Source organism: Fistularia commersonii, chromosome 25 (assembly GCF_037954325.1).
Source record: "Fistularia commersonii isolate RoL2024-O1a breed Wild chromosome 25, RoL_Fcom_v1.0, whole genome shotgun sequence".
Taxonomy (NCBI): Eukaryota; Metazoa; Chordata; class Actinopteri; order Syngnathiformes; family Fistulariidae; genus Fistularia; species Fistularia commersonii.
The window spans coordinates 14560001-14584322 of NC_141308.1; the positions used below are offsets into that span (position 1 = coordinate 14560001).

At 42.0% G+C, this 24322-nt stretch overlaps 1 protein-coding gene across 3 annotated transcripts; it reads right to left on the reverse strand.

The window, feature by feature from the left end:
• Positions 1–12137: 12137 nt before the first annotated feature.
• Positions 12138–24314, reverse strand: cyp7b1 (cytochrome P450, family 7, subfamily B, polypeptide 1). 3 transcript variants are annotated; one of them, XM_086173003.1, is made up of 6 exons: positions 23175–24313; positions 22656–22792; positions 21635–22234; positions 18948–19154; positions 18745–18842; positions 12138–12711 (listed from the first exon to the last, which is right to left on the reverse strand). In XM_086173003.1, the coding sequence occupies exons 1-6, from the start codon at positions 23249–23251 to the stop codon at positions 12376–12378; spliced, it is 1455 nt and encodes a 484-aa protein (XP_086029129.1). In that variant the 5' UTR covers positions 23252–24313; the 3' UTR covers positions 12138–12375. The 3 variants fall into 3 exon arrangements, with proteins under 3 accessions (XP_086029129.1, XP_086029128.1, XP_086029127.1); XM_086173002.1 differs by having other exon boundaries at positions 18664–18842; positions 23175–24309; XM_086173001.1 differs by having other exon boundaries at positions 18664–19154; positions 23175–24314.
• Between the last annotated feature and the right edge of the window lie 8 nt (positions 24315–24322).

The following is a 24322-nucleotide window of genomic DNA, read 5'->3' on the forward strand; positions in this document are numbered from 1 at the left end:
CCTTCCTGGCAGCTCCGATTCCAGCATCCGTCTACCAATATATTCTCTATCCCTCCTCTGTCCATGACCCAACCATCTCAGTCTGGCTTCTCTGACCTTCTCTCCAAAACATCTAACATGTGCTGTTCCTCTGATAGACTCATTCCTGATCCTCTCCATCCTGGTCACTCCCAAAGAGAACCTCAACATCTTCATCTCTGCCACCTCCAGCTCTGCCTCCTGTCTTCTTGTCAATGCCGCTGTCTCCCCACCACACAGCATCGCTGTGGTCTCACCACCGTCTCCACCGCCTTTCCTTTCATTCTGGCTGATGTTCTTCTATCTCTTCGTACCCCTGACACTTTTCTCCACCCATTTCAACCTGCTTGGACCGTCTCTTCACCTCTTTTCCACACTCTCCATTGCACTGGACTGTTGACCCCAAGTACCTGAAATTCCCCACTTTCTTGATCCTTACTCCTGTATCCTCGAGTATCACCTGAGTTCCTCTCATTCACACACATATATTCTGTCTTGCTACAAATAACTTTCATTCCTCTCCTTTCCAGAGCATACCTCCACCTCTCTAGATTTTCCTCTACCTGTTGTCTGCTCTCACTACAATCACAATGTCATCCGTATACATCATGGTCCATGGAGAATCCTGTCTAACCTCATCTGTCAGCCTGTCCATCCTCTGCAAACAAGAAGGGGCTCAGAGCTGATCCCTGATGGAGTCCCACCTCCACCTTGAACTTCTCTGTTACCCCTACAGCACACCGTACCAGTGTCTCACAGCGAGCATACATGTCCTGCACCAGTCTAACATACTTCTCTGCCACTCCAGACTTCCTCATACAATACCAGAGCTCCTCTCTTGGCACCCTGTCATATGCTTTTTCTAGGTCAACAAAAACACAATGCAGCAAACTTGCATGCAAACTTTAGGTCGATGGAAAAATCTTCCTTTGGGTTTTCCCTTTAGGGGTCGCCACAGTGAAGCAACCTTCTCCATTGAACCAGCTAAACATACATACATACACACTCACATACATACATACTCACATACATTCATACATACACACTCACATACATTCATACATATATGCATACATAGACATTTGCACCTACAAATACATACATTTACTAACACATATACATATATGCACACATGTATAGTATACATACAAACACATGTAAATATATATACATACGTACATATAAACTTACATACATACATTCATACACACATATATATACATGTATACATACAACCATGCATACAGACATATATACATATAAATATATACAAACATACCTACACACATACATGTATACATACAAACACACACCTACATACAAACATACATAGACATAGATAAACACATAGATAGATACAGTATATACATACACACATATATAAATGTGGAATGTATCTCAGTGGTAGAGCGAATGCTTTGCATGTATGAGGTTCTGGGTTCAACCCTTGGCATCTCCAATGTAAGTCGTTTGGATAAAACCGTCAGCCAAATGACAGTGATGTAACATACATATATGTTTACATACACAGAAACATATATATATATTTATATATAAATACATACCAAAAAACATACACATATAACTATATAAATTCACACACACACACACACACACAAACACATATATATATATATATGTATACATACATATATAAACATACATGCATATATACATACAAACAGTTACATTATATACATACATATACAGATACATTGAAACATATACATACATACATACACAAATGTTTAGATAAAAACATCCTCACATACATGTATATATATATATATATACATAAAAACAAACGTATATACATATATTCATACGTACAAACATTCGTACATACATTCACAAAAATATACACACATACATACATACATATATATGTAAAACCATATATACGTAAAAATATATGCATCCATAAATACATACACACATACAATACAAACTTGTTTACATACAGCCATACATGGGTATAAACATACATACTGCCAAATGTAATGTAATATATATATATATATATATATATATATATATATACATATATATATATATACATATGCAAGCACATACATACATGTATACATACAAATATGTACATACCTACTTTAACACTAACAAACAAACATATACTCATATATATATAGACATACATGCACACATATACATACATATATACATTCATATATACGTATATACATGCAAGCACATACATAGATATATACATCCATACATGCACACACATACATATATACATATATTCATTCAACCATGCATGCATATACACATATGAATATATATCTACACATACATGCATACACACCTACATACAGTACATTCATACATTCAACCATACATCCATCCATCAATATCTAAAGTCATACAAACATACATATATGTATACATACAGATATTCATACACACAGGCATACACACATAAAAAAACAAAAACATAGATATATATATATACATACATACAAACACATACATACATTCATATATGTATATATATACATACGTATCCACAAACATTCATGAATACAAACATATACACACACGTATATTTAATTATTTATAAGTATATACATACATATATATGTATGTTTATACAGACATAGGTATATAATACATATATACATATACATACATATATACAGACACACATACACATATGTACACATACATATATACATACATACATGCATTGATGTATACATTCATATACATATACATACATACAAACAGGTACATACTTACGTAAAAACATACATACACACAAACATACATATATTCATGCACACATATATATATATAACACACTACATATAAACACGCATACACGTATACATAAAAAAAACGGACATTCACACACACATACAAACATATATATATATAAATACATCCATAAAAATATGTATATATACACACATATATACAGACATTTACATACGTACGCACATACATGCACATGTACATACATATATACATGTATACATACAATCATGTATACGCAAATATATGCATACATACACACACACAGACATACATGTATATGTACAACCAAGCGTATTTATACAAATATATACTTACAGACATGAATACATACATACATTGCATACATACATACATAAATATATATACACAACCATACATATATATACATTATATACATGCATACAATCATATTTTTATTTTGCATACAAACATACATATTTACTTACAAATATGTCCAAACATACAAACATTCACACACACATATATAAATAGATAGATACGTACATAAATATATACATACACACACATATACATGCATACATGTATATATACAACCATATATACATACATTTCTATACATGTATACACACACACATACATACAAACAGGTACATACATACGTACACACATAAATACATTCATGTATACAGAAAACAATACATATATACACACACACATATATATATTATATAAATAAATACTCATATACATACAACTATACATATATATATATACAAATATATACATACAAAAACACGAATATACACACATATATATAAAGTATATATATGTAGGTGTGTATATAAATACACACCTAAATATATATTACTTATGCACATATAAACACACATACAAACAGGTACATACATCCCTAGAGATATACATACATGAATATATGCAACTATGAATATATATATATACACATTTTAATGGATACATACATAAATATACATACATTATATACGTACGTACCAACATTCATATACGTTTGCATACAACCAACCATACAAAAAATACATACATACATACATATATATATTTACCTACATAAAATTATACATACGCACATACACACTCACACATACATACTTGGATACGTACATGTACACATATACATACTTAATATTACATACATACATATATACATGCATACATACATATATGTTTACAAACAACCATATAGACATACAAATATATACATTCATGCATTCATAAATACATACAAACAGGTACAAACATACACACATACATGTATACAGACATATACAAATACATACCTACATGTTTACATACAGCCATACATATATACACATATATATATATATAAATTCATTATATACCCATTATATACCTACATACACACATAAAACCATACATACATATACATACAAACGTATACAATACATACATATTAATACATATGTAAATACTTACATATATATAAACATACATTCATAAAACTGGTACATAAATATATATGTACACACATATATACCTACATGTATCTATTCCAAAATATACGACATTATATACATACATACACACACACATACATACATATTTAAGGACACACACATTAAACATATATACCGAAATATGTACATATATATAACTACATACATACACACATACATACATAAAATACATCTAAATATATACATAACGTTATATATACACACATGCATAAATATATATATACATATGCACAACATTTACACACATACATGTATATTTACAATTATGTACATACATACTTTTACATATACATACACACATATACACATACATACATACATATATACATGCATACATATACAAATATACATATATTCATTCAGCTATGCCTACATTCATACATTCATAAACACACATAAAAGTATACATACATATAAACATACATTTATACATACATTATATAAATAAATACATGTATAAATACATACATTCATACACACATTTAAACATACATATATACACGCACACACATATATATGTATTTATATATATATACATACATTTGCACATAAATATATAGATATATATACATACACACACATACAAACATATGCAACGAAATATGTACATACAGACATAAATATAAATACATACATGCATATAAACGTACAAACATACATACATAAAAATCCATATATAGATGAATAAATATATGTACATGTGCACATATATATACGTACATATATACATATAGGTAAATAAATATATATTTACAATTATCTACATACATACTTTTACACATACAAACACACATACACACACATATATATATATATATGCATACATTTATACATATTCACACATGCAGACATATATACATACATAAAACCATACAAATAAACACATATAAACATTCATATATATACATAAATATATACACACATACATTCATATTTACATACACACATATAAAAACATATACACTGATTATCTACATAAAGCTATGAATGCATACATACATACATACATTCATACAGCCACAAATACATACATACAGACATACATAAACATATGTATACATACGTACAAACATTTGCAAACTTCGATCCACACATACATACATACATACATATATACATACATACACACACACATAAACATATATATACATATATACAAACGTATGCATACTTACGTCCACATATACATACATACATAAACTCATAAATACATACATATATATTTATAATTATGTACATACATACATGTACATCTAGAAACACACATGTACAGATACATATACAGATACATACATATATAGATACATACGTACATACATAAACACACATTTTAAATGCGTACATACATACATACATACATAAACATGTACATACAAGTATACATACATACATACATACATACATACATTCATAAACATATACATACAAGTATACATACATACACACACAAATACATACATTCATGCACACATTTATCAATACATTTCCACACACATACATACACACATATACATACAACCAAATATATATACACATATATATATATATATACAAATATGTCCATAAATGTATATGTACATACATACATATACATACATATTTACAGACACACAAATACAAACATATGCAACAAAATATGTACATAGAGAGATATATAAATACACACATGCATGCATACAAACATACATTCATAAATACATACATACCTAATAAAATATACATATATATACATGCATACATAAATATAAACACAAATACTTACATATTTACAGACACACACATACAAACATATAAACCGAATTTGTAAATAGAGAAATGTATTTCTATATATATACATATATATAGATTCATAAACGTATGTATACACACATACAAACATATACATACTTACATCAACACATACATACATACATATACACATACATTCCTATATATACATGTGCACAAATATACATACATACATATATATTCATAATTATGTACATATATATGTTTACACAAATATACACATGCATATATACATACATACATTCATAAACACACATGCATACATATACTTACACACATACATACATACATACATACATACATACATGCACACACATACATAGATACATATATTCATTCAACTATGTATAAATACATACATTCATAAACACATACATACATACATATAAACATATACACACACACATATATATATACATACATTGTATACATAAACATATACATAAATATATACATTTCTACACAAATCAATACATACATTTCTACACACATATATATACATACATGTAAACATACACCGTTACATATAGACACACACATATACATATATACATAAACATATACATACATACACACACACACACACACATATATATATATATATATACACACATACATACGTACATACGTACATACGTACATACAATCATAAACATATGTGTACATACATACAAACATATACATACTTACATTCACACATTCATACATACATACATACATACATACAATCATACATACAGACATACATACATATACACATACATACCTATATACATATGCACACATATACATACACACACATATTAATTTACCATTATGTATATACATACGTTTACACAAATATACACATACATATATACATACACACATACATAAACACGCATGCATACATATATACTTACACACATACACGCATACATACATACATACATGCATACACATACATAGATACATATATTCATTCAACTGTGCATACCTACATACAAACAGGCTTCTATACAAATCTGTATATAAAAATACATACAAATACACACATATGTACCTCTATGTTTATACAAATCCATACACAAATGAACACACATGAACATACCTACCCCTACATACATACATACATACATACATGTATACATACAAACACGTACATACATACCTATGCACATACATCTATACATATATGCATACTAACATAAATACCTACATACATACATACATACATATATGCATACAACCATATATGTACACAAATATATACATAAATACACATATGTAAACATAGGTACAGACATACAGCCATACATACATATACGCAAAAATATATACTTTCACACACACATAAATACCTAAAACTGGTACATACATTTGTACACACACACACATACACACAAAGACATGTATACATACACACATACATAAATACATACATTCATACACACATTTATATATACCTTTCTACACACATACATACATACATACATCTATACGTACAGCCATACATATACTACATTACATTTACATTACATTGCATTTGGCAGACGCTTTTATCCAAAGCGACTTACAATAGAGGACATAGGGACTGCAAATACACTTGCAAATACATGAAGCACAGGAAATATACAGAACAGTAAGCTGGGGTTAGTGAGTTGGTTTTTTTTTGACAAAGACATACACAAACGTACACACACACACACACACACACACACACACACACACACACTGTATAGCCTAACTTGCTGCCAACCTGATCTGGGGCATCAGCGCAGTAAAAAGTCCTGAAAGAGAACAGTTTTTACCTGTTTCTAGAGATGATGTTAGTCTTGTTGCTTCTGGAAGTTTGTTCCACCACTGAGGTCGTAGAATTCAGAACAGTTTTGCCTGAGATCGCTTAGAGCGAGCAGAAGGTACATTTATACACATATATACATACATATATACATACATTCATATACACACACATACATACATGTTTAGATACATATATACATACATACACAAAAACATACATACATATAAATTGATACATACTGTATATATGTGTATTTATATACATATCTATTTATTTATATATATAGATACATACATACATGAATACATACAATCATATATACATAAAAAATATACATACAGACACACATAGACATTCAAATAGTTACATTGATATGCACATACAGACATACAAACATGTACAAAAAACATGTACACACAAATATACATACATGTATATAACAACTATATATATATAAACATACAAAATAAATATAAGTACATTATATACATACATACACACATACATAAATGTTTGCATACAACCATCCATATTTACATACAAATATAATCATATATTCACACACGAGTGATAAATATATACATATATACACACATGCATACATATATGTACATATGCACACATACATACATACATATACATACATACGTACACATACATACATACACACACATATATATGTATATATATATATGCATATATATATAAATAAATACATACATAAATATATACACACATACACACCTGCATATATTGATCCAACAGATACGTACTTACGTACACAAATTCATATACACATTCATACAAATACACATACATATATACATAGATAACTATATAGATACATACTGACACACATACATACATCTATGATACATACATAAATACAGTGTATATATATATATATATATACACATACATACATACACACAAAAACACACAAACACACACATACCTGTACATACATCTTATTCTTTTTCTTCTTCTCCTTTGGTCTTTTCCCTTCAGGGTCTCCACAGCAAATCCAGCTTCTCCATCTAACTCTGTTCTCTGGATCCTCCTCTCTCGTACCAAGACCTTCACATCCTCTCTCAAGACGTCCATCCATCTTCTCTTTGGTCTTCTTCTAGACCTCCAGTTCCAGCAGATACATGACCCAACCATCTCAGTCTGGCTTCTCTGAGCTTCTCTCCAAAACATCTAACATGTGCCGTTCCTCTGATAGACTCATTCCTGATCCTCTCCATCCTGGTCACTCCCAAAGAGAACCTCAACATCTTCATCTCTGCAACCTCTAGTTCTTCCTGCTGTCTTTTGGTCATTGGAACAGTTTCTCGTCCAAACATCATCGCTGGTCTCACCACTGTCTTGTACACCTTTCCTTTCCTTTCCTTCTGGCCGATAGTCTTCTACATACATACATACATACATATGTACATACATACGTACATACATACATATGTACATACATACATATGTACGTACATACATATGTACATACATACATACATACATGCATACATACATACATACGTATATAAAATATGATTCAGTGACTCTGCAAACCACCAGGGGGAGTCAGACTCCCAAAGTTACTGATCTGAACAGATAAACTGATTTTATCTGATCTGAGAATTTATCACATGGATACTTACAAACTAAGGATACACACACACACACACACACACACACACAAAGACACACACACACACAAAAAGACAGAAACATACACACATGGACAAATATACAGACAGAAAACAGACAGACAGATGCACACACACACACACACACACACACACACACACACACACACACACACACACACACACACACACAAAGAGACAGAGAAGCAGACACACACACAGAGCCAATAGACAAACACACTTTTATTTAACTCACAAACCGGCTGAATGTGCTCTGTGTTTGCAGGGTGAGATCATCACACTGTGGCGCCACACGCTTGGCACCCGGGACACACACACACACACACACACACACACACACACAAGCACACGCACAAACACACACATGCATAGACACACACAAACACTCACACATGCAGAGACACACACGAACAAGCACACACACGCACACCCAGACACACAAACGCACGCACACACATGCAGAGGCATACAAACACACACATGCACATACACACAAACATGCACACACACTAACACGCACACCCAGACACACAAATGCACATACACATCCAGAGACACAAAACCACACAGAAATGGAGACTCACAAACACACACAAACACACGCACAGACACACAAACACACACATGCACAGACACACACAAACATGCACACACACACACACACACACATGACACACACGCAGAGATACACACAAAAATGCACACACACAGACATGCACTGACACACACACAAAAGCATGCACACCCATGCAGAGACACACAAAGACACACCTGGAGACTCACAAACGCAGACACACAAACACACACGAATGCAGAGACACACAAACACACGTACACACATGCAGAGACACACAAACACACACTTGGAGACTCACAAACACACACATGCAGACACAAACAAATGCACAGACACACACGCACACACACACACACACACACACATAAACATCCACACACACAGACACGCACATCCAGACACACAAACACACATACACATGCAGAGACACACAAACAAACCCATGCACAGACACACACAAACACGCAGACACACACACACACACACACAAACAGACACGCAGAGACACACAAACACACACATGAACAGACACACACACACACACATAAACATCCACACACAGACACGCAAACCCAGACACACAAACACACACAAACACACACACACACACACACATGCAGAGACACACAAACACACACATGGAGACTCACAAACACATACATGCACAGACACACACACACACACACACACACAGACACGCACACCCAGACACACAAACACACACACACACATGCAGAGACACACAAACACACACATGGAGACTCACAAACACACACATGCACAGACACACACACACACACACAGACACGCACACCCAGACAGTGTGAAGGAGAGGTGTTGTGAGATCTCCTTCCAGAGATGATGATGAAGATGATGAAGGTGTTGATGAAGATGTTGATGAAGATGTTGATGAAGATGTTGATGAAGATGTGTGTGTCTGAGGTGACCGGCTGCTTCTGTCCAGCTGCACAAACCCCCGGCTCATTGTGTTCCTCACAAGACGTCACCATCACAAGCCAGCGTCCAGAACTGAGGTTCCTCAGACACGTTCATGCAGGTGAGCAGATGTTAAACAGAAAGTTGACCAGGCATGTTTATAAACACATACATGTTCTTAGCATGACGTGCTGGGAGGCAGGCTGACGGGAGGACGGCCACCAAGCCCCCTCACATGCACCACTTTCCATCTTCTTCTCCTTTGGTCTTTCCCTTCAGGGTCTCCTCAACGAATCCACCTTCTCCATCTCACCCTGTTCTCTGGGTCCTCCTCTCTCACAACGTCCATCCATCTTCTCTTTGGTCTTCTCCTCTAGACCTCCGATTCCAGCATCCGTCTACCAACATATTCTGTCCATGACCCAAACATCTCTGACCTTCTCTCCAAAACATCCACCCTGTGTCGTCCCTCTGATGGACTCATCCCTGATCCTCTCCATCCTGGTCCCTCCTGAAGAGAACCTCAACATCTTCATCTCTGCAACCTTCAGCTCTGCATCCTGTCTTGCCGTCATCGTCAGTGTTTGTAGATCATCTCACCACCGTCTCCTCTACCTTCCCTTTCCTTCTGACTGATGTCCTTCTATCTCTTGGTAGCCCTGACACTTTTCTCCTCCCCTTCCGAGCGTTTCTTCAGCTCTTCTCCACACTCTCCTGCGCTCTGGACTGTCGACCCCAAGAACCTGAAATCCTCCTCCTTCTTGATCTCCACTCCTGCAATACTTTCCCTCTGTTACTTTTACCTTCTGGTGTTAGTAAAGGCTGTGTGTGAACCCCTGCGGTCACCAGTGTGACTGCTCTTGCGTATCCTGTGGTTCGATGCTCCGCCACGCCTTTGGCTGCCGCAGCGCTGGAACCTCTCCTCCGTGGGACGGATGATGCTGGATCTTCTCAGAACCCGGGGGAGAAGCCCGATCAGAGCGCAGCTCTCAAACAAACATCGTTGCGTCCGGATGGTGACGACCCAATATCTTGAGCGGAAGAGCGGAACGCTTTAGCGTCAACGGATTCCGCTGTCCGTCTGGTGAAGGACAGGTCAGGCTCTCCGGACAACGGAGCAGTTGAAGGTTCATGACAGGACTTTATTGGACAATGTTGACAAAGACAGAGGAGTCGCCTCCTCCTCAGTTCCTCCTCGGTCTACAGACCGAGTCCCTGACTGACTTCATGCACGCTTTTTTTTTCACACCATCATACAATTCCAGGGAAAGATTGAAGAAGAGAATCATTCCCCCATTAAAAAACAAGAACTTTTTAAAGGAAAAAAAGGAACTCATTTTACAATCACCGTGGAGCCTCCTAGAGGTCAGCAGCAGCAGCAGCAGCAGCAGCAGCAGTGGCGGCGGCGGTTCTGCGTCTGTAGCTGAACTGGACTTTGCCGTCGGGCAGCAGGACGCCGAGGCCTCCTCGGCAGGGGTCCGGACTCAGCCTGCGCTGCCCCGCCTCCAGGCGCAGCTCAAAGTGCAGCAGCAGGAGGACCAGGAACTGTTTGACCTCGTTGACGGCGAAGAAGCGTCCCGGACACATGGAGGAGCCCGAGCCGAAGGGCATCAGGTACAACTTCAGCCGCTGGCCGTCCTTGAAGAAGTGGGTCTTCTCTCGACCGTCCAGCATGAAGCGGTCAAACCGGAACGTCTGCAACCCCGGGGGAACAACGTCACACACACACACACACACACACACACACACACCGACACACACAATCTTTTATTTTCTTACTAATATACAAAATACATTAAATCAAAATGTTGAAGTACATTACTATAATTTAATTCTTATGATGAAATGTAAAAACATCAATGTTTAATTACCTGACTTAAAAAATGTTAACGTTATATGATTATATAAATTATATGTATATGTAAATAAATGTATATTCTCATTTTGTAAACAAACACTAAATATATTGTAAATTATAATTTTGTACTTAATTTTTTTACTATATATATATATATATATATATACACTGCTCAAAAAAATAAAGGGAAGACTTAAAAAACACATCCTAGATCTAAATGAATGAAATATTCTTATGAAATACTTTGCTCTTTACACAGTTGAATGTGCTGACAACAAAATCACACCAAAATGATCAATGGAAATCAATTGTATCAACCCATGGAGGTCTGGATTAGGAATCACACTCAAATTAAAGTGTAAAAACAAACTCCAGGCTGATCCAACTTTGATGTAATGTCCTTAAAACAAATCAAAATGAATGTGTGTTGCTTCCTGAGTGGACACTATGATTTCACACAAGTGGGATTGACTTGGAAGCACATTGTGTTGTTCAAGTGTTCCCTTTATTTTTTTGAGCAGTATATATATATATATATATATATATATATATACACACACACATGTATATACACATATATACACACACACACACACACCATTACGTTATAAATGTAATGCAGCCTCAGGGCGGCACGGAGCAGTGTCTCCCTGTGCCGTCCAAAGGCCAGATAAATGCAGAGGGTTGCGTCAGGAAGGGCATCCGGCGTAAAACTTTTGCCGAAACCAAACATGCGAGTCAACCAAAACTATACCATACCTGATCGGTCGCGGACCGGGTTAACAACGACCGCCATTGGTACTGATGACCTACAGGGTACTAATGGAAATTGGGCTACTGTGGGTCGAAGAACAAGAACAAGAAGAAGAAGAGGAGTGCGTGTTCAGAAGCAGAGAGAGAGGAGGAAAGGAAAGAGCCTGGGACTGAGAGGAGGGACTTTGAATGTTGGGACTATGACAGGAAAAGCTAGAGAGTTGGTGGACATGATGCAGAGAAGGAAGGTGGATATACTGTGTGTCCAGGAGACCAGGTGGAAAGGTAGTAAGGCTAGAAACTTAGGAGCAGCTTTAAGTTGTACTATTATGGTACTGACAAGAAGAGAAATGGAGTAGGAGTTATCTTGAGGGAGGAGTTTGTAAGAAACGTCCTAGAGGTGAAAAGAATGTCAGATAGACTTATGAGTCTGAAACTGGAAATTGAAGGTGTGATGCTCAATGTTGTTAGCGGCTATGCCCCGCAGGTGGGATGTGAATCTGAAGAGAAGGAGAAGTTCTGGAATGAGTTGGATGAAGTGATGCAGAATATTCCCAGAAATGAGAGAGTGGTCATTGGTGCAGACTTCAATGGACATGTCGGTGAAGGCAATAGAGGGGATGAAGAAGTGATGGGCAGATTTGGTATCCAGGATAGGAATGCAGAGGGACAGATGGTGGTAGATTTTGCATAAAGGATGGAAATGGCTGTAGTGAACACCTTTTTCCAGAAAAAACAGGACCATAGGGTAACTTATAAGAGCGGAGGTAGGAGCACGCAGGTAGACTACATCTTGTATAGACGAGGTAACCTGAAAGAGATCAGTGACTGCAAAGTAGTTGTAGGTGAGAGTGTAGCCAGACAGCATAGGATGGTGGTTTGTAGGATGACTCTGGTGACAAGGAAGATGAAGAGGACAAAGGCAGAGCAGAGGACAAAGTGGTGGAAGCTGAAAAGGGAGGAGTGTTGCATGGTTTTCAGGGAGGAGTTGAGAAAGGGTCTGGGTGGTCAGGGTGAGCTTCCAGATGATTGGACAACAACAGCTAGTGTTTTCAGGGAGACAGGTAGAAGAGTACTTGGTGTGTCATCTGGAAGGAAAGTAGATAAGGAGACTTGGTGGTGGAATGAGGAAGTGCAGGAGTGTATACAGAGAAAGTGGTTAGCAAAGAAGAAGTGGGATACTGAGAGGACTGAAAGGGGACTGCGAAAGGTAAAGATAGAGGTAGCAAAGGCAAAACAAAGGGCGTATGATGACTTGTATGCTCGGTTGGATAGTAAGGAGGGTGAGTATGATCTATACAGGTTGGTGAAACAGAGAGATAAAGATGGAAAGGATGTACAACAGGTCCGGGTGATTAAGGACAGAGAGGGGAATGTATTGACTGATGCTAGAAGAGTGATGGGAAGATGGAAAGAGTACTTTGAAGAGCTGATGAATGTGGAAAATGAAAGAGAGACAAGGGTAGAAGAGGTGACTATTGTAGACCACAAAGTAGCAGAGATTAGTAAAAGTGAAGTAAGAAAGGCATTGAAGAGGATGAAGAGTGGAAAAGCAGTTGGACCTGATGATATACCTGTGGAGGTGTGGAAGTGTCTAGGAGAGGCAGCGGTAGAGTTTCTGACTAGATTATTCAACAGGATCTTAGAGAGTGAGAAGATGCCTGAAGAATGGAGACAAAGTGTGATGGTGCCTATTTTTAAGAATAAAGGGGATGTGCAGAATTGTGGCAACTATAGAGGTGTGACAGCGCAAAGACCAGACATCCCCCTCCCTTTTTTTTGATATTTAATTTATTTTATTTCCTGAGTTAGCAACTTGCTCCTTTCCTCTCACTCACTGTTCGTAAGTATGTACTACCACATTCCACCACAGGATGGCGTGAAACCAACTGCGATTAGTTTGCCGAGACGCGGTCACAGCATTAGTTCAGTGCTGTGTCGGCGGCAGAGGGTGGACGCCAGTAATGTGGCTGATGTCTGTGTTACAGCCGACAATAAAACCCGCAAAACCTACACACTGAATCATCATCATTCACGTGTGCAACAGAGGGATAAAGTTGATGAGCCATACAATGAAGTTATGGGAAAGAGTAGTGGAAACTAGACTGAGAGCAGGAGTCAGCATTTGTGAACAGCAGTATGGCTTCATGCCTAGGAAGAGTACTACAGATGCAGTATTTGCTTTGAGAATGCTAATAGAAAAGTACAGAGAAGGCCAGAGGGAGCTGGTTTGTGTTTTTGTAGACCTAGAAAAAGCATATGACAGGGTGCCAAGAGAGGAGCTCTGGTATTGTATGAGGAAGTCTGGAGTGGCAGAGAAGTATGTTAGACTGGTGCAGGACATGTATGCTGGCTGTGAGACACTGGTACGGTGTGCTGTAGGGGTAACAGAGAAGTTCAAGGTGGGGGTGGGACTCTCAGGGATCAGCTCTGAGCCCCTTCTTGTTCGCAATGGTGATGGATAGGCTGACAGATGAGGTTAGACAGGAATCCCCATGGACCATGATGTTTGCAGATGACATTGTGATTTGTAGTGAGAGCAGACAACAGGTAGAGGAAAATCTAGAGAGGTGGAGGTATGCTCTGGAAGCAGAACTGGAGATCATATATACATACATCCAATGACCAAAAGACAGCAGGCAGAACTAGAGGTTGCAGAGATGAAGACGTTGAGGTTCTCTTTGGGAGTGACCAGGATGGAGAGGATCAGGAATGAGTCTATCAGAGGAACAGCACATGTTAGATGTTTTGGAGAGAAGGTCAGAGAAGCCAGACGGAGATGGTTGGGTCATGGACAGAGGAGGGATAGAGAATATATTGGTAGACGGACGCTGGAGTTGGAGCTGCCAGGCAAGAGGTCTGGAGGAAGACCAAAGAGAAGATTTATGGACGTAGTGAGAGAAGATATGAAGGTAGATGGTGTGAGAGAGGAGGATCCAGAGAACAGGGTTAGATGGAGAAGATTCATTCGCTGTGGTGACACCTGAAGGGAAAAGCCCAAATGAGAATAAGATATCATTTAAATAAAGATTTTAAAATGATAATGTATTTCATTTGTATAATTTGGGGGAACAAGTATTTGATCTGTCGCTTATTTTTCAGCTTTTGCCACTTGCAAGGCATGCAGGGGGCTGTCACTCTTCAACTGTGAGTGACGGAATCTGAAACAAAACTCCAGAAAAACAGATTGTATGATTTTAAGTCATTAATTTGCTTTTTATTGCATGACACAAGTATTTGATATCAGAAAAATAGAACTTAATATTTGGTACAGAAACCTTTGTTGGCCATTCCAGAGATCAGATGTTTCCTGTAGTTCCTGAGCAGGTTTGCACTGCAGCAGGGATTACAGCCCACTCCTCCTTGCAGATCTTCTCCAGATCCTTCAGGTTTTGGGGCAGTTGCTGGCCCATGTGGACTTTCAGCTCCCTCCAAAGATTTTCTATTGGGTTCAGGTCTGGCGACCGGCTAGGCCTCTCCAGGACCTTGAGATGCTTCTTACAGAGCCTCTTCATAGTTGCCCTGGCTGTTTGTTTGGGGTCGTTGTCATGCCAGGAGACCCGGCCACGACCCATCTTCAAGGCTCTGACAGAAGGAACGGAGCTCGTTGAGCGAGATCTTGCGATACGCGACCCCGTCCATCAATACCATGCGGACGTCCCGTCCCCTTTGCAGAAAAGCATCCCCAAAGAATGATGTTTCCACTTCCACGCTTCACGCTTGGGATGGTGTTCTTGGGGTTGGGCTCGTCCTTCTTCTTCCTCCAAACACGGGGAGTGGAGTTTAGACCAAATAGCTCTTTTTTTGTCTCATCAGATCCCATGACCTTCTTCCGTTCCTCCACTGAATCATCCAGATGGTTGTTGGCAAACCCTAGACGGGCCTGGACACGTGCAGGCTTTAGCGCCGCAGGACTTTGATCCATGATGGCGAAGCCTGTTACTCATGGTTTTCTTTGAGACCGCAGTCCCGGCTGTGTCCGGGTCATTGACCAGGTCCAGCCGTGGGGTTCTGAGCCGATCCCTCGCCTTCCTCATCCTCATCGATGCTCTGTGAGGCGAGATCTTGCGTGGAGCCGCAGACCGAGGGAGATCCGCCATCATCTTGAACTTCTTCCATTTTCTAATAACGGTCGTGACCTTCTCAGCGAGCCGCTCGCCTCTCGTCCCGTCGCCCGTCCCACCGTTCCATCCCTGACGTCCTTCCACAGCCCTCTGGTCTTGGCCAAGGTGGAGAGGATGGAGTTTGTGTGGTTGAGTGTGTGGACGGGTGTCTTTTCCACAGGTGAGGAGTTCAAGCTGGAGCCGTTAATCCAGGTAAAGAGTGGAGAACAGGAGGGCTTCTTAGAGAACAGCTAATAGATGGTTGAGAGGCGCCATTCCTTCTGGTTTGTAGGTGATCAAATACTTGTCATGCAATAAAATGCAAATGGATGACTTCAAAATCATCCAATGTGTTTTTCTGGAGTTTTGCTTCAGATTCCGTCACTCACGGTAAAAGAGTTAGGGTAAGGGTTAGGGTTGGGGTTGGGGTTAGGATAAGGGTAAGGGTAAGGGTTAGGATAAGGGTAAGGGTTGGGGTAAGGGCAAGGGTAAGGGTTAGGGATAGGGTTAGGGTTTTGTACCTCTGATAAAGATGACAGACCTCGACATGCTTTGCAAGCGTGAAAAGCTGAAGAATCAGCAGCGCATCAAATACAAGTTCTACAAGTTCTCCTCACTCTGTATATTTGAGTGACATAAATAAATAAGAATGACTTATTAATATTAATTACATTATATGTATATTATACATCAAAAATATATTTATTTCGTTTTTTATATAAACAAATATCAACATGTATAAGGTTGAAATAATAGTCTGAAGTATTTGTGCTGTATTTATCCTCGTCCTGCACAGTGAGGGACGTGGCCTTCCAGGCTTTTGCTTCATTAGGAGTATTTAGGACTGGAAGCTCTAATCAACAGGTTCTGTTTCCCATCAGCCTCTGACAGAACCCGGGTTCTGCGCACGGTTCCCCGCTCTGGGGCAGGTACCTGGGGGTCGGGGTAGATCTCGGGGTCCAGGTGCATGCTCTGGGGGTACAGAGCGATGATGTCACCCTTCCGGACGTTCACCTTCTGCTTGGAGTCCAGGCGCAGAGAGAAGTCCTCCTGGGCCACACGGATGTTCATGGAGGCGGAGGAGAGGCGGAGGCCCTCGCTGATGGAGCTCCCTGAGGAGGTGGAGTGGGAAGATAAGGAGCAAGGAAGTGCCGAAGGGCCGAACTGGGGCTTCCAACATCGCGGCCTCTTCACAGGAGTAGGAAGGTGAGACTCACCGAGGAGGACCAGCTGGTCCAGCTGCTCTCTGGTGAGCGTCACGTCCTCCTCGCTGTCCAGCTGCACGCCGCTCCTCCTCAGGACCTCCTCCGCCTCCAGACGTACGGCACGAAGCCCCTCGCTGTCGCCCAGCAGGTGATAGAGGGCCCAGAAGCAGGCAGGAACTGTGTTGGCCACCGACGCCCACAAGATGGCAAAGTGGTGGGCTGAAGAGGACGAGCAGGGTCAGAGGGTCTTTCCCGACATATACTTTCTCTAGGGGACAGTATTATTTGGGAGCGGCGTGGTGTGGTGCGGTGCAGGAGGTTGGGCAATCGTGTTTGGAACTGAACATTCCTTTAGATTCCACGCTCCTCCGAGTGTGTCCAAGTGTTGTTGAGCAACACACTGAAACCCTCCCTGCTAACCGGGAAGCCTCCTGCTCATGGTTCAACCATGATGGGTTAATTGCAGAGAACAAATTTCCCCACAAGGGATTGATAAAGGATACATTATTATCATAATTATTATTATTAGGGAGTGCTCCATGAACGTTCCCTTCTATGTGGACACAACACCCAGTTGTACCGCTCACTGAAGCCAGATGAAACCGGATGGTTTATTAAACTCCAGGAATGTCTTCAGGGCATACACATCTGAGAGACTGCCAACTTATTGTCGCTTTACTCCGACAAAAAAGAAGTCCTCCTTCTGGGCTCTAAACATCATGGGAACATTAAACCTAATGACAGAGGTTCTCTGGTTGGAGTCAGATTGGGCTCCAGCACAACTGTTACAAACTGAACTTTAGCCTAGATGTGTCATTTAGGTCCCACATAAAAGAATATTTCAAGTATTACCTTCTTGCACTTGTGCAATATTGTGAAATCATCCTGCCCCAGGAAATGAGTCCATGCTTTTGCCTCTTTCGGGCCGTATGACTGTAACGCTCTCCTGGCCTCATTCGTGGGTAAAGACTCTCCTGCGTATTCATGTTCTATCAAGAACCTGTCTGAGGATCATATTTCTCCTCTGCGGCTCCTTGTATGATTCAGAGGAGAAGTCAAAATCCTCCTCCTCCCCAATAAAGCCCTGAATGGCCAGGCGCAATCATATCTCAAAGAACTCTTAGGAGGCGCTAAACCAATGACCGCTCCAACAGAACCATCTGTCCAACTCCTGAAATTAGCAGACAAACACAACAGACATCAGGGAAGGTGATGGTCAGAACAACCACGAGCTGAACTTGCTCAATACTATGGAGATGACAATAGAGTTCAGGAGGCGTCCCCCAATGCTGCTCTTTCTTCACCAACTTAGGTCAGTCCACCCGCCTCAGGAGCTGCTGTTCCAGCTCTATACTGCAGTTGTCCAGTCCGGTCTCTGGACCTCTGTGATTGTCTGGTCTGGTTTGGCCACTGAGCAAGACTGGACTGCAAAACATGAGGACTGAGGATGGACTCATAGGAGCCCAACTGCCATCTATTCAGGACCTGGACTCTTCCAGAGTCAGGAACAGGGCAGAGAACATCCCTGCTGACCCTTCACACAAGGACACAAACTGTTGAAGGTCAGTGCACTCCTATCTCCGACTCCTCCAACTCCTACTCCACTGCGCTATCTATATAACTATGTATACATATGTAACTAGGTATTAAACTATATAGAACTAAAATAACTAATAACTAATAGCAAAATTTCACGTGCCCGTACAATGACTATTAAAAACATTGATGCCAGCAACACCAGAAGCAGCGAACCCAAACCTCCGATGAACACATGAATCCCCACAACACACCACGTCCCGACCACTGCTGCACATCATCATCATCATCGTGGCATCGTTTATTGTCTTATGGATCTAATGATCTGATCTCTGCACCCCCTCGTCCAGATCTTCTTGTCGTGGCTCTGGATTCGATTGTCTTCACTTGGCAGCTGGGCTGCACTTTCTTCAAGGGAAGACAATCGAGTCCAGGTACCATAAAGAGAACTTTAAGGGCATGTTTTGACAATAAACGTCTACTTATTGGAGACCAAATTAATCAGCTTCTGCCCTCAACTATGACTGACACAGAGACCTCGGGGGCTTCAGAAGACTAGATACCTATCTGGAACGCTTTGCTCCTGTTAAACCGCTCAAGGTGTTTTGTCTTCTGCCAGAGATGATATGCTAGATATAATCATCTCATCTGTGCCAACAGGCTATGTACTACAGCCATTTAAGATCGCCTCCCTAAAAGGCCCACTCTTGACCCGGCGCCTCCACACTTAGCTAACTCTGGACTCGTTTCTCTTGACGGAGTGATCGCCAACCAATTATGTAACTTTCCTCTTATCAACGGGCCATTCGCAATTGTCCAATCAGGTTCAGGATGCATCGTGGCACTGAAATGGCATTGGTCGAAGTTTAAACAACACACGACCTTTTACTTGCATCAGATAATGGACTGATCTCTGCCCCGGTCCATTTAGCGCTCTTCTCCTCATTGGCGTTCACTGTTTGGACTGCTGACAAGAACACGGAGTACCTTCTGCTTTTCTGGCGCCGCAGCCAACCAACTCCGCCGGACACCAAATACACCGGGTGCGTCCAAAGCGTCAGGGGGCGGCTAGAGACCCGGGAGGACCCACCGTACAGGACCACCATGCTTCCTCTGGCTCAGTGCGTCCATCTCGCAAATGGGGGAAAAAGATGCGGTCGTACCTGCTTTGTCGACGTCTGTCATGGCGGCGTACTGTTCGAACACCTCCGCCCGTGCCTGGATGAAGCGCGAGCCTTGCGACCAGCTCGCCATCCTGTGCGGAAGGAAGTTGCGGATCAGCTTGCGGCGGATGCTGCGGGTGCGTCCCAGCAGCCAAATGGGGACCTGAGCGATGAGCAGTGGGAAAACGCCGTCGAAGCTCTGGAAGTTGCACCGCAGCGTCTCCATCCCGCCGTGGCGCCGCACGGGCGCCGGGCGGCCGTACATGGTGAGGAAGGTGGCCTCGAACATGACGGAGCTGCAGAAGTCGTAGAGGCTCGCGGTCCGCCAGCCGCCGCCCCCACTGAGGTGGTCCTGGCGGAACAGCAGCATGAGGTTTCCCATCATGCTCTGCGTCAGCGCCGTCAGGTGGTCGCCCTGCAGCAGCTGGAAAGAGCGGCGGATCTGGTCCGCCATCCCGGGGAACTTCTCGCGGCTGATTGGCGGGTAGCCGAAGGTGACGGGCGCCACTTTGTTGGAGAACTCGTGGAAGTCCAGCTGGCGGCCGTGTTTGATGACGCTGGGGTAGTGAAGAGGGTCCATGATGAAGGTCATGTATTTACCTGCCGAGGACACGCGCTCACATGAGATCCAGATCCAGATCGGTTGTTTCCAAGGACGGAGCTCGGAGCTCCTTCCTTTGGAACCGTCAAGTATTGTGCACTATATGTACAATTTCGTCAGAGGGCGGAACCTCGACCCTCGACGGAACAAACACGGCCGTCGGTCCTGCAGGGGCCTGAGCCCGACCTCGAGCCGCGGCCCGCCATCGTCGGTCCTGCAGGGGCCTGAGCCCGACCTCGAGCCGCGGCCCGCCATCGTCGGTCCTGCAGGGGCCTGAGCCCGACCTCGAGCCGCGGCCCGCCATCGTCGGTCCTGCAGGGGCCTGAGCCCGACCTTGACGTGCCCCCCGCCGGACCGACGACGGCGGGCCGCGGCTCGAGGTCGCCGCCGGCCGACCCGCCACATGCGACCCGTAACCACCTGCGATCCGGACCGTGAACACGTCTCCGTGCTTCCTCCGGTGCTCGTCCAGGAAGCGGTGGGCGTCTCGTCCGAACTCCAGAGCCTTTCCCAGGAAGGGGATCCAGCCGGTGACCAGCGGCGGCTCGCCGTCGCGCCTGGGGGTCGGAGCCAGAGACAAACTTCAACCTGGACGTCTTCAGAACCTTCCGGTTCTTCTCGTACGGAGCGGACGGCCCGGGTTCCGATCCCTCCCCGCCGGTCCCCTTTCTATTCCTTTCCTGGTCTGATGATCGGTCGGTTCCCAATCCCATCCCAATAAACCGATTGGCCCTGAGATGGACGAACACACGTTCTCAAACGGCTCTTCCCTTCACACGCAGCTGATCAATAACTTCTGCCGATCGATCAGAAAAACTTTTCTCAACTTGTTTGAGCACGTAAAATAACGTCGGTAAGCGAACAGCCTCCTGCTACATGTACGGACCGGGACCTCCGAGACCTCCGGGACCCCCGGGACTCCGGGACTCCGAGACTCACCTCCTCCGGGGGCGGAGGGCAGCGAGCAGCAGCAGCAGCAGCAGCAGGCCGGCGAGCAGCAGCAGCAGCGCGGACATCGTCCAGCCGGGAGCCGGAGACCAGGACCGACTGGGCGCGTCGACTCTCTGCCGGGGGCTTCCGTGAACTCGTGCATGCGCACACACTCTCTTTCTCTCTCTCTCATACACACACACACACACACATACACACGCACTCTCTCACTCTCTCTCTCTCTCTCTCTCTCTCTCTCTCTCTCTCTCTCTCTCTCTCTCTCTCTCTCTCTCTCTCTCTCTCTCACACACACACACACACTCTCTCTCACTCACGCACACACACACACACACACACACACACACACACTCGCTTCCTGTTTCCAGGTGTGCGCTGCGGGCACGTTCGTCCAATTAAGATCCACGTCGAGGGGCGGGGCGGTCGGCGCGCAGTGACGTCACGGCGATCGAGCAACCGCCGCCAGCCACTGAACCGGAAGTGAATTTAACGGCGAGCAGATGTTGGACTTCCTGTTCGGAGCGAGGAGGAGATGTTTGCAGATGGAGGCGGTCCAGAAGGGCAGAAGGTAGAAAGGAAGAGCACGAGGGAGAATCCCGTTCCAGATGACCTGCTCGTTCTTTCCATTCGACCTGACCTTACAGGAGGACCTGGACCTCCAGCCAACCTCCGGCTCGACGCCTTCAAAATAAAGCGTCACAGACCCGTTTGGCATGAGAAGGTCCGAGCGGCGGAACCGGACCTCCGTCCAGGAGCGCCGGCGACGTCTTCATTTCCAGAAAAGGGAAAAGCATCTCAGTGTTTGTGATCTTTCTGATTATCGAGACCGGAGGATAAATATTTGCGATGGCAGAGATCCGACCGCTGGCCGGAGGTCACCAGTTCAGATCGGGACACCAGCAGAGAAGATACTCAAAGGTCTCGGAAGGTTGTGTCTGAGGTACGGCTGGAGCCGGAATCACGGATCTTCTTCCCACGCCTCCGTATCGCCGCAGGGGACCTCCGGTGGTCCCGGCCAACGCTGCGTCTGGGACTTTTCGGAGGCCGGATCCTTGCCGTCGTCATGGAAACATCCCGGTTGCGCAACGGGCTGCCGGGAAACGGACCGGATCGGGTTTCGGCGAGGACGGAGACGAGCC

Excerpts from the sequence above, each read along its gene's own strand:
- cyp7b1 (XM_086173001.1), bottom strand. The coding sequence starts at position 23,251 with ATGTCCGCGCTGCTGCTGCTGCTCGCCGGCCTGCTGCTGCTGCTGCTG. Across the intron at positions 22,793-23,174 it reads GCCCTCCGCCCCCGGAGGAG|GCGCGACGGCGAGCCGCCGC; the intron begins GTGAGTCTCGGA and ends TCCGACCCCCAG. Across the intron at positions 19,155-21,634 it reads GACAGACGTCGACAAAGCAG|CCCACCACTTTGCCATCTTG; the intron begins GTACGACCGCAT and ends CGTCCTCTTCAG.